The sequence below is a fragment of the Ursus maritimus genome, unplaced genomic scaffold, assembly GCF_017311325.1.
Source record: "Ursus maritimus isolate PB19 unplaced genomic scaffold, ASM1731132v1 scaffold_2, whole genome shotgun sequence".
Taxonomy (NCBI): Eukaryota; Metazoa; Chordata; class Mammalia; order Carnivora; family Ursidae; genus Ursus; species Ursus maritimus.
Window position 1 is genome coordinate 28,853,935 of NW_024424452.1, and position 12,902 is coordinate 28,866,836.

The 12,902-nt window shown below is 45.5% G+C and overlaps 1 protein-coding gene across 3 annotated transcripts in view; it reads left to right on the top strand.

The window, feature by feature from the left end:
• The window catches only part of CPPED1 (calcineurin like phosphoesterase domain containing 1), a 123,762-nt gene that overhangs the window by 16,324 nt on the left and 94,536 nt on the right, over positions 1 to 12,902 (top strand). For 2 of the 3 annotated variants that reach the window (XM_040635309.1, XM_040635308.1), the window contains exon 2: positions 2,799 to 3,017. In XM_040635309.1, coding sequence (XP_040491243.1) covers positions 2,799 to 3,017 — 219 coding nt within the window. The remainder of the gene's footprint in view (positions 1 to 2,798; positions 3,018 to 12,902) is intronic. The other variant, XM_040635310.1, reaches the window with a different exon arrangement.

A 12,902-nucleotide genomic window follows, 5' to 3' on the forward strand; every position in this document is an offset into this window, starting at 1 on the left:
CAGTATGTCAGCTGGGGCTGTGGTCTCATCTGATGGCCTGACTGAGGGGGAGTCCTTTTCCAAGTCTGTTCAGTGGTTGTTGGCAGGATTCCACTCCTTTTGGGTTGTTGCATGGAGGGTCTCCACTCTTCACGGGCTGTTGCCTTCATTCCTTATCATGTTGGCCTCTCCAGTAGGTGAGTCACAGCATGGCAGCCTTTTACCTCCGGAGGGAGGGCCCTGAGAGAGAAAGAGTGAGCGAGATGAAAGTCTTGGTCTTTTCTAGCCTAATCTCTCTCTCTCTCTTTAACCATTTTATTGAGGCATGATTTACATGGAAAAAGCTGTATATATTTTAAGTGTACAACCCCATAAGTTTGGGGATAAATAAACACCTGTGAAACCATCAGTGCCATCAAGGTCGTAAACATACCCATCTCTTCCCAAAGTTTCCTGCAACCCCTTTATTATTATTACGACTATGATTATGATTATGTGTTTGGTAAGAACACTTAACATAGATTCTACCTTCTTAGCAAATTTTAAGTATATAGTACAGTATTGTTAGCTGTGGACATTGTGCTGTACGGTAGGTCTCCAGAACTTATCTTGTAGATCTAAAACTCTGTACCCTCTGACCATCACATCTCCCATTTCCCCCTCCTCCCAGCCCCTGGAAACCACCATGCTACTCTCTGCTTCTATGAGTTTGACTATTTTAGAACCTACGTAGAAGTGAGATCAGATAGTATTTGTCTTTCTGTGGCTGGCTTCTGTCACATAGTGGAGTGCCCTGTAGGTCCATCCATGTTCTTTCAAATGGCAGGGTTTCCTTCTTTGTAAGACAGGACAATATTACATTGTACATATATACCACATTTCCATTCATCCATTGAGGTACATTAGATTGTTTCCATATCATGGTGTAGCCTAATGCCTGAAGGGACATCCTGTCACTGTATTCTGCTTGTGAGAATAAAGTCACTAGGTGCAGGCCACACTCAAGGGGAGGGGATTGCACAAGGACGTGAATATCACAATGCAGGGATCTTTGGGACCTTCTTGGAGTCTTTCTGCCATACAAAGTAAGAGCTCCATAAATACGAGTTGGAATCCGTCATCACGCTAGATCCCCGTGCTTAGCAATGAGATGTGTACTCCAGGATTTCATGTCCTCCTTCTTCAGACTGAGTTCAAGTTGGTTGTGATTTGATTAAGCAGCTAACGATCTGAGCTGTGGGTCCAGAATTGGTGGATTAACTTGCATGTACAATTTTTCTATAAAGTATGTGCAGGTAGTTCACACGCTTGCATTTTTAGGTTCTGAAAAAGGAATTGAGAAGGAAAGGGAGTTTTAAAGCCAGAAATCCACTCTAAGATGACAGTAAGCAAGGCATGGTGAGTGGGAGGGTGGTGACAAAATTTAAAAAAGTTAGACTGGCTCCTTGCCGGTGAGATCTCCTTGCCCCGGAGAGCAGGGGCCTCGTCTGTCTAGGTCCAGCCGTGCATCATCAGCACCACATACGGGGCCTGGCAAAGAGTAGGCTCTCAGTAAATACTTATCGAATCAATGAATGAATTGAGCACACAGACGTGAAATGACTCCAAGGAGCTTTTTGGAAATCATAATATCTTCGTGACTTCCAAAGGAAATGCCACTTACTCAGTTAACATGCAAAATATACTAATTTGTTAAAAAGAAGAAAACAGTCTCACGATTGTGGGGTAGTTTTGTCCCTGCCACTGATGGCTGGTGGCCATTGGGCCAGTCATGTCCCCTCTCTGGGCCTCCGTTCTCTCTGTGGAGAAATGCAGGGGCCATAGATCGGGGATCTTCAGACTGCTCTGACCTCAGATCCCGCTCAGGCAGAGGAGGCTCTGTTTTTCAGCATTGGTCCACCATATAAGAATTTGTTGTCACCGGGGGGCGGGGGGGGAGTCTGACACCCACAGGGCTTCCATGCCCACTCATGGCCATTCCAGCTCTGCAAAAGCAGTTACTGGTTGCAGTCGTTTTGGCTAATAAGGGTAGAGACCTGTGGACCCACAGAGCTTAGGGTCAGCGGAACCAATAGGAAGGGCAAGCCTAATAATTTTGGTGCATGTTATCTAGTGCCCGTTCCAAGAACATAAAGAATTCCCTCTCCCTCCCTTCCCCCTGCTTCCCCCCACCCCCTAGCCTCACACCTCGCTTAAGCCCACATCATGCAGCCTTTGAAATGTTAGCATCAAGTTTTTTTTTTTCTCGTTGACTAACTCATTTCAAGATTTCATTTCTGGCACTGCATTTCCTACCAGATAGCCAGGGCTTCCAAGCTCCAAGTTTTATAATTAAAATTCTGTCACATCCCCCGAAACAGTGCAAATGTGCCATTAAGCCTGGCATAAAAGATTTGAAAGCACTTCACCTAGTAATTTAAATATAATACTTCTGGCAGCTTTCAATTTCTGGTATTTTTAATTCTAATTAAAAAACTATTATTGAACATTAATATCCTCTATACAGCATTGCTGGTGTGCCTCCGCGCTCCATTTTGGCCGGCTAGTTTTAAACAAACAGCTTGGCTGCGTGGCTGTTGCGGCCCACGTGGTCTTTCCTGGCCTTTGGGAATCACCAGGTCCCAGGCATAATTAGTATAAATCAAAATCCTCTAGACTATGACAGGAAAATGGTATGTTTGAACAGCAGCTTATTAAAATGACCTACTTAATTTAAGAAAAATATTGTATCCACTTGCACAATAACCTGGATGCTTTCCCTGACAGATTTTATAATATTTCTTTCCTCTCCTTTTTTTTCCCCTCGTTGTTTTTATAAGAAAAGGAAAGGGAATGGAAAGGCCCATTCTACTTCATCCAAGGCGCAGACCCACAGTTTGGACTAATGAAGGCCTGGTCCACTGGGGACAGTGACAGCGGTGGTGACGAGTGGGGCGAGGAGATCCGTCTAACTGAGCAAGCTGTTGAGGCCATCAACAAGTTGAAGCCCAAACCCAGGTTCTTTGTTCTTTGTGGGGACCTCATCCATGCCATGCCAGGTAAGACTTGCCCTGTTGATGTGACCTTCTCTTCTCCCAGTCATGACTGCATTTGGGCAGGAAAAAAAAAAAAAAAGGATTTCTTTTAAAAGATGTCTTTATTCGGTAATGGCCCATTCCTTTTCTCCATGGTTGTTGGAGTATCCTTGAGCATCAGAAAATGCATGCTCATTTTATATTTAGAATTTGGCGAGATTAATCACAGTAATTAGGCAGAGCTACAGTTCTGATGATCTGAACTTACTCTGAAAAATGGAACAGACTCCCACGTGTCACCTTTATTTCCAGGGGACAAACTTGAACTGCTTCCATATACCATATCCATAAGTGTAATCTTCTCTTATTTTCTCTCTTCTTACACTTTAATTTCTCCTGTATTTGTGCTTTTTCATTTGCAAGTGACAGAAATCTGAGTTAAACTGAATTACGTTTTTTAATGAAAGGTGCATGTTCCTTTATGGGACTGTAAAGTCCAGGGGCAAATCTGGGCTTCAGGTATGACTGGATCCAGAGGCTCAGAGGTTGTTATCAGGACTTGGTCCTTGCTCAGCCCTGCTTTCCTGTGGGTTGACTTCATTCTTATGTAGGCTCTCCCTCTAGGTAGTGGCTCCTGGGAGCTCCAGGTTTACATCCTTCTCACAGAAACCACAATAGAAAGAAAATGCCTTATTCTTGGTGGTCCGATCAAAGTCCCCAACCGACACCTGTCTGGCTCACGTGGCCCCTTGAAGCCAGGGTGTGGGGTCGTCTCCACTGCAGCAATGTGGTCTGAAGAGCAGGATGACTCCGCTCAAAACAAGAGAGATCAAATGTAAAAGTAACAGATGCCTTCTAGAACTCTCTTGCGTTTTTTTTTCCCTCCTCTGATACCTTCTTCCCCAGGCAAGAGTAAAGCCCAGGGAGCAAGTATAAGCAGGTGGGACTGTGCCTGCCCATCAGAGAGGTGGAGTAGACCCCCACGGCCACCCTTAATGGAACAGCGGCCTCTGCCTTTGGAGCAGCAGTGGGCCTGAAGACCATTGCAGAAAACACCATAGTGGCCATGCAGGTTTGCTTTGGCTAATACTATCCTGTAAACCTGGGCTCTGAATCCTGTGATTCCCAGTGCCTTTGGAAGCTGAGGCACTCTGTCGTTAAGAGGGGGCGCATTCACTCTTTCCCCTCAAGGTTCACTTGTCTGGCAGCCTACCTCTGCAGAGAAATCCCAAAATGAAGATGTAAGAATGGGAAAGGGGCTGCCCAGCATCGCTCTCCCCAAAGTCCAGTGAGTATAATGAGCAGGAGGAACCCTCAGACCTGCCCTCGTTCTCTGTTTCTATGTATTTAACGCAAAGTCACGAATGTGGACATGCCCATGTCATTCATTGGGAGAACCCGGGGTGGTCATCCCCAGAGAACCTGTCCTGCTGTTGGGCTTATACAAAAGCAGCAAGGTGGGGAGGAAGGAAAATAAGGCAGTGGACAGAGACCCAGCTCCACACCTGCCACTGATGTGCTGGGTAAACTTGGACAGGCTCCTTCCCTTCTCAGAGCCTCTGTTTCTGAGCCAAGAGCCCATTGATGCAGTTAGCATTTAAAACCTCAATGGCCTGGGGCTTCACAATGAAGGGTCAGACAGCTCTGTCTCTCTCTGCAGGTGGTGGACATCTCAGCAGCTTAGTAGAGAAGCACCTTCACAGGATGGTGCTGAGTTTCGTTTTGTAGAGAGGTAAAATCTTAGCTGCGTGTGAACTGGGCCATCCTTGGTGACCCTCAACCGAGGATTTCCTGGTGCTGATACTGTACATTGCTACAGTGACCACAAAATGCCCGGGTTTCTAAAGGAGTTGGAAATCACAGCAGGACTCGGAGTCTTGGTTTATCAGGTAAAGCCAAGGTAATATACTAGTTGACCAGGTTAATACTGCTTCCAAATGGTCTGATTTGCTGTTAGCTAGGTTCTTTGGAATCATTTGGCCTACTATGCACGGTAGCATCAGCTGGATCTCTCACTCTGGACCATCCAGTGAGCAAACTTCTGCTTTTATTGGACACTTGAAGGTCAGATTCCAGTTTTACCATTTTTTTGTCTAGTGGCTTCTTTTCTTTGAAAACAGAAATGTAGGGGCACCTGGGTGGCTCAGTCAGTTAAGCGTTTGCCTTCGGCTCAGGGCATGATCCCAGGGTCCTGGAATCGAGCCCCTCATCGGGCTCCTTGCTCAGCGGGGAGCCTGCTTCTCCCTCTTCTGTTCCCCTGCTTGTGCACTCTCTCTTTCTGTCAAATAAATAGATGAAATCTTAAAAAAAAAAAAAAAGAAAGCAGAAATGTTATAGGACTCACTAAAATTATATAACATGTTTTCGTAGATGTTTACCGACTCATTCTGAATTATGTTAATGTATTCAGTCATATTTCAAAATAAGATTTAAAATGAAAGCTCTCTATGTAATTTCATTGCTTCTTGAATAAAATATACTGAGCATAGTAAATTAAAAGATATGGTTTTTATGATCAGCTTTTTCCATTGGTCAGAAGACCTCGTAAATGTGAACCGGCAATCTTTTGAACACATAATTTTATATTCAGTGTGACCCGAGCAGAATTCACATCTGTTCTGAAGAGCTGGACTGTTTTGTGGGGTTGTAACTGAGCCAGTGGAAGGACTGTAACTATTTTGAATATTGTGGTCTGAGATTAAACAGAATGTTTTAAAGCTAGTTACCATTTTTTAATATGCAATTAGTGGCTTCCTCCTCATTTAGCTCATACGCAGGGGCAGACACTAGAAAAGTAATTATTTGCTTTGACTGCTTAGCACATTGTTAATTATCAGATGCATGTATTAATAGGCAAATAAAATCAGAAAGCATACTTTTAATTCTACCATAAATAATATCCTAGGCCAAGTAGTTTTAAGTTCAAACTGGAGAAAAAAGAACTTTATGAATAATGCTCTTTCTAGTGAAAGCCATAACGGCACTTTTCCGTTATACATATTCATCACAATATTTGTTCATCTGCAAATACTTACCGTGTGCCCACTGAGTGCCAGTTAAAGCCCTAGGTGCTGTGGGTGTGATGGTTGGAAGTAAAAGGGCGGCCCTTCCGTGGCGCTTAGAGTCTGGTAAGGGAAGTGCAAAACCAGGGGATGGTGAGGGGCCCTCCTGGTACCACGGCCTTCAGGGAAAGCCCGGGAAATGCAGGACCAAGTCTAGTTAGTTTTGAAACACGTGTTTTCATTCTGAGGATGTCTTTTTGGTTACCTTAGTTTTTTGTTTTTGTTTTTTTAATTTTATAAAGCTTCTCTATGGGATAAACCACATTATAAATAGCAAGTGGAGATTCGTACAAATATTGAGACCCTTGATTTTCAGTCCTTCACGCTGAAGCACAGGGTGGCTGTTCAGTCGCCCTGATGTGGAGCCATTGACCCACTGGTACTGTCCCCAGGAACCTTTTGAGTTTTCAGCAGGTCACGTGAGGACTTGACAGAGCAGAATGTGGCGATGCAGTTCGAGTACAAGAGTTCCTTTCAGGCCGTAGAATGGTTCATTATTAATGTGCATGTCTGGCCCGTTGATTAAAAATTGCCACAACCAAACAAAACAGAGAGTGCGGAACAAATTTTTCCCTGGATATAAAGGCTCCTTGAAGAGCTCTTTGTGTGTTGACCTCTTCTTAGGCAACTATTATGTGATTTCATTTCAGTTCATGATTCAGCCTCCGGAAGTCCTCCGTTACGTGAAGCGAGGCAAGCCCGAGTTAGCATTATTCCAGTGGATGGTGTATGAGTATCCCACAGCTGCTGTAACAAACTGCTACAAACCTCGTGGCTTAAGACAAACATAGATTTATTCTCCTACGGTCTTGGAGGTCAGAAGTCTGGAGTGGGTGTGCAGGGTTGCCTTCCTTCTAGAAGGTCCAGCTCCTAGAGGCTGCCCACGTTTCTTAGGCCATGGCCTCTTCCTCCCATCTTCAAAGCCAAGAGCACAGCATCTTCTCTCTCCTCTGACCTTTGATTCATCTTCTCATATTCCTTCTATCAAACCTACCCTCCTGCTTCTTTCGTATGAACACCCTTGTGATTATTGGCCCCTGCAGATAATCCAGGGTAACCTCTCCATCTCAAGATCTCTAACTTTATCACATCTGCAAATTCCCTTTTTACCACGTAAGAGAACACAGTCACAGATTCAGGGGACTGGGGTGAGGACATCTTTGGGGGCTGTTTTCAGCCTACCGGAGATGGCATGGGATGCAGTTCAGGGGGTATATCTGCCAGGACCGGTGCAGCTAGCTCGCCTCCTCCCTGGAGACGTGAAAAGAGGGTGTCGTTGTCATTTCCCTTTTAACGGATGCTGGAAACTGGCTCAGGGCTGTTACGTACTTTTCCCGGGGTCAGTCAGCTGGTAAGTGGGGGAGTCAGGATCTAACTCGGGTCCAGCTGTTTTCAAATCTCACGTACTTCACACTGCAGCCTCCCGACTGAAAGGGTGGGCCCTCCAGAGCAGCCGTGGAGAGCCCGTTCGAAATGTAGAATTTCTGCAACACCCAGATGTGATGAGACAGAATCAGCATTTTAATGAGATCCCCAGATGAACTTGGGGATAGTCAAGTGTGAGAAGCTCTTGCTAGACAGAAATGTACCAGGCCCTGTGTTATTTGCATTAGGTACCGTTTTTGTGTGTACACTAGTCGTTTGTGGACATTCCCTTCACCTGTTAAGGATAATGGTGCTTAACAAGGGAACTGTTAATACTTTAGACTTACCATGCTCAGCTGTCAAAGGGAAGTGTTTTAGGCTTGTGGCTTTTATTTTGCTTTCTTTATTTTTTGTAAAGATTTTATATATTCATTAGAGAGAGAGAGCGTGCACGAGCAGCAGGGAGAGGCAGAGGGAGAAGCAGACTTCCTGCCAAGCTGGGAGCCCCATGTGGGGCTCAGTCCCAGGGCCTAGAGATTATGACCCAAGCCAAAGGTAGATGCTTAACCATCAGAGCCACCCAAGTGCCCCTTATTTTGCTTTCAAAACAACAGTTTGAACAAGTAAAGTGGAGTGACCTCTGTCATGCAGAGTCAAAACAGAACTTGTCCAGAATGTTCAAGAAAACAATCACACATGCGTGCTTTTAGGTGGAATGGTTGGGGAGAGCTAGAACTGGTTCTTTGATTTGGGTCAGGGCCATGTGCATAATCCCTCATCTGCTATTCCAAAATCCAAAAAACTCTGAAAGCTAAGTTTCTCTCGAGTTTGAAAACTAACTCAGTTGGCAGCAAAACTGACCTGAACTGACACAAGGCTATTTATAGTCTCCCTTTATTCCTACTTAGTGAGAATATTCATCTCTTTTGCCAGTGAAATCCTGCTGTGTTCCGTAATGGGATGTCGCCTGAGACCCAGCTCCGGGTGCCATTTAATATATGCTCCGAGCCCAGTACTGCTGTTTTCAAGTTTGAAAAACTCCAAGTTTCAAAGCAGATCTGGTCCCTCGGCTTTGGGATAAGAACATATGAATCTTTCAGTGTTAATAATTTTGGATTTATGGATGAAGGAGCCCTTCATCACTAGAAGCAGAAGACTTTTCCCTTCCTCTGATAGAACTTTCTCCTGAGGTAACATATGCATACCAGTGCACAGGAACCACATTTTACTTCCAAAGTTCGAAGGAGAGGATATATGTACGAAGGTGATGTTTGCTATAGATAAATGCAGAATAATCCACTTAGGTGGAAAAGTCTTAGCTTCAGGCAGAAAAGGGCTGGGCATCTGCAGATACGGCTGTCAAGGGCTGGAAAGTAAAGGAATCAGCGGCATGGTGGTTAGGAACTGGGAGATGCTATGGGAATGTGAAGTGGAATTACTAGTAAACAAGTTTGTGGCTCTTTGAAAAGACCCGATGAAACCTGAAACGTCCTATTTCATCTAGTTTGGTAGCCCTTTGCCTTAAATTAGGTATGAACGGCTGGGCCACGGTCCAGATAGGAGTAGCCATGGCCAAATGACCATTAAGATGCCTTCCCACTTGTTGATTTTTCGTTCTAGGATGAAGGGATAGAATTGGGAAGTGAAGCCATATCGAGCAAAGATGGAGTGCTTTGGTGCGCTGGGCTTCAGGCAAAGAATAAGTCACTTGTCCTTCCAGCGTTCACATAATCCAGGAGGGCTGGTGTTCGTTTTCCCCCAGCTGGGTAGGCACCAAACGCAGGAACGTGATTCTGGTACAAGACGGACTATGATAAGCAAAGCCTCAGAGGAATTGAAAAACAAAGCCAGGATTAAGGCTGTGGCAAAGAAAAGGCCTTATCTCATCCCTGCAACCTCTACAAGTTCACCTTCCTCTGAGCTTAATTCAAGTTCCTCCAGGGCAGTGGGGGCTGTGCTCGTACTGGTGCGTCTTTTCATCCGGTGCCCGACTCTGTTGGGCAGGGGAAAGGTGTGCCCTGAATGCAGGTCCGATGAATCACTCTGTGTTTCCCACGATGTGTAGCGAGTGGCCTGTGGAAGGGAGGCAACCAGCACACATTTCTGGATTCAGTGAACAACCAGTTCATTTATTTACTTACTGAGTGCTTGCTTGGTGCCTGGCCGTGTTCTGGGTGCTTGTGCTCCATCAGTGAATAAAACAGACAAAAGTCCTTGCTTGGCCTAGAAGAAAGAAACCTGGACACATGGAGCCGGGACATTGTCTTTTATGTGTCCGTGTGTGTCATTCTGATCTTTTGTAGTAGTCAAACCTCTGTAGATAGGGATTGATTTTATTATTATTTTATTAGATTTTTATTTTATTTTATTTTATTTTTTTAAAGATTTTATTTATTTATTTGACAGAGATAGAGACAGCCAGCGAGAGAGGGAACACAAGCAGGGGGAGTGGGAGAGGAAGAAGCAGGCTCATAGCGGAGGAGCCTGATGTGGGGCTCGATCCCAGAACGCCGGGATCACGCCCTGAGCCGAAGGCAGACACTTAACCGCTGTGCCACCCAGGCGCCCCTATTTTATTAGATTTTTAAATTACATAAATAATATGTCAATATATCCCCTTTGTAAAGATTTAGAATCGACATCTAGAATAAACTGTGTGACCTCACCCAGGTCCTTCCCTTGGGGTCACCCCATATGTGAGCAGCCGTGTCTCATCAGTGTCATTATTCTGTGCACATTGTCCTGTGACTGACTTTTCCCCCTTCCATGTACCTGGACAGTCCTTTTATGTCGATACACAGAGGTTTACGCCAGGCTTTCAGTAAGTGCATTGCGTTCCGTGGATTAGATCTCAGCGGTGAACCCTCTCCCCTGGCATAACGAGGAGTGATCATCCCCTCGTGTCGGAGCTGATCTAAGCAATGCCGCTCTCAGACATTCTCGTGTACACTGGTCAGTTTTTCTTGAAGCCGATGGGTTGTCTGGGTTTGGGATCTGCTCTGGTCACTTTGTTGTGTGGTTCCCCGGGGCACATCTCTCAGGGATTGACCCACACTTCCACACTCTCCCTTTTGTGCCACCAGCGACTCAGTCCCTGTCGTACAAGTGAGGAGTGTCTGCACTGCCCACCACACCATAGCTACTCAGAAAGGTTCCATTGAACAGAAGCCCTCTTGTCCCTATCACAGTAGGATTTGTTGCTGGTTTTGTTTTTATTTTCTTTAAAAAAGCTCAGTTAGGGCGCCTGGGTGGGTCAGCGGTTGAACGTCCACCTTTGGCTCAGGTCATGATTCCAGGGTCCTGGGATCAAGCCCCACGTCGGGCTCCCTGCTTGGCAGGGAGTCTGCTTCTCCCTTTCTCTCTCCCTCTGTCTCTCCCCCTGCTCGTGCTTGCACTCAATCTCTCTCTCTCTTAAATAAATAAATAAATAAATAAATAGCTCAGTTAATGTGAGTTCATTTCCTCACCTGTGTGATTCGTTAGCCTTGAGTTTTTTAAGTGCTTACTCCAGGCTCCAAGAAATGCCAAGATTTGAAGGCACTTTACCATACAGCTTAACCTGCAGAAGCATGAAAGGGGTGACGTACATGCTGGGAAGTGACGTGCCTGGGCTCAGATATCACCCGGCCCTGGGATGGGCAGGGCTGTGAGCCTCAGCTCCCGGCAGCTTGCGTGTGGCTGAATGCTGAGCAGCGGTAACCCGCAGCAATCAGCCGGCCCCATGGCTCCTTAGATCCTCCACATCCATTAGAAGCCTGTTAAAGCTTCCAGGCAATCAGCAACAATACCTTCCTTCTGCCAAGGCTGATTGAAAGTGGTTTGAACTAATTTACCTAATATTACTAATTAGGGAGCTTGGAGCATTACTTGAAAAGTTGTTTCTGATTAGGTGTGTGATCAGAAGCAGCGTTGTTGGCAGCCGTGATCGTCCCCTCCGCCCCCGCCCCCAGCCCCCCAGCACTTGCCACATGGTGTCTTGGCAGAGGGACTGTGCTCGCTGCTGGCTGTGTCAGCGCTTTGTCCCCAGTCAGGGCATCTTAACCTGTTTTGTGCCTTGGACCCCTTTGGCAGGTTGGCCAACCACCTCTGGACCACCTCTCAGAATAATGTTTTTAAATGTATAAAATGAAATGCATACGATTTCAAAGGAAACCAAGCATATTGAAATATACTTATCAAAATATTTTTAAATTATTTGATAGGGTAAAATACATACTTCTTTGTTGATCTATTATACAGCACAGCCTAACAGCAGGGCTAATCACTACCGTAATTTCAAAGTGGTGCTGGGCTTAAACAGTATCTTGAGGGATCTGCAACAACTGTAATGGGATATGAAAAGTCCTTGTGGTTTCTGTTGGTGACACAGTCACAGGAGCCTTAATAATACCTCTGTGATTTTCCGCTTAATAGGAGGAAATGCTAAATAACAGAGGTGAGTGAGATTGTAGTGTTTCCCACGTGGGAGGTGCACAGGTCCCCATGGCCCCAGATGAAGAGCCCTTCTCCGTGCGCACGTATGGACGTACTCTCGTTTGCCCTTCGGAGCTGTCCCGTCCTAGTCAACATGTGGATATTATAATTGACCAAAGTATAAACTCTACAGTTATTTCGAGGCTGAAAGCCTTCTTAGTTGTGGTGAGGAAAATGTGGATGTTTGATTATTTAGGGAAAAGAAATGGCTGGAGCTGGGTATCAGAAGCTAGCGAGCAACTGCCTTTTGATTAAGGAAAAACAACAACAAAAAAACCCTTTCTGTATTCCTTCTCTCTGGTTTCCAGTGTTTGGATCAAAAACTGATCATTTTTTGGTTCATTTGTTCCATGAAGCGTTTGAGAGGGCTTAAAATAAACAGAAGCACACAATAAAAAATCAAAGTAAGAATGACCAATCAGGACCAAAGAAAATATAAGTTCATTTATGAAGTCAAGACCCAAGGGAGGGGCTGAAACAAATAGGCAGGTCTTAAGGGCCACTGTGCTTGATAAGATGGTAGATTAGCCAGAGAGAAAAAAAACAGTTGTCAAAGAAACAAAATCAAACCCATAGAGGAGTTTGAAAGAAAGTTTTTATAAGGATTTCTTTCTGGGGCACTAAGTAATATAATGTCTGACAGGGGGATGTCTGGAGTCCGGTTTCTTGCCCCAGGTGTGAAGTCGGTGAATAGGCTTCATCTAGCCGCTGAGCCCTGGCAAACTGGGCAGAAGCCAGTGTATGCATGGATCCTTGGGGAGTGGAGTCGGGAGGTCTGTAGCTTTCATCAGATCCTTCCAGGGCTCCCTGACTCAAGCGGAGGATAAGGAACTTAGGACCTCAGTGCAACTTCTCTAGACGTCCATCTGAGGACACTTTCCCTCGGGGTCAGCCGAGATCATAGACGCCATCAGGCCAGGCACCTGTCCCGGTCTGCTCGCAAGCCCACTTCCACCCTCTGCCCCGTGCTGGGGGTTTTCCGGGGACGGCGGAGGGACGCTGCAGAAAC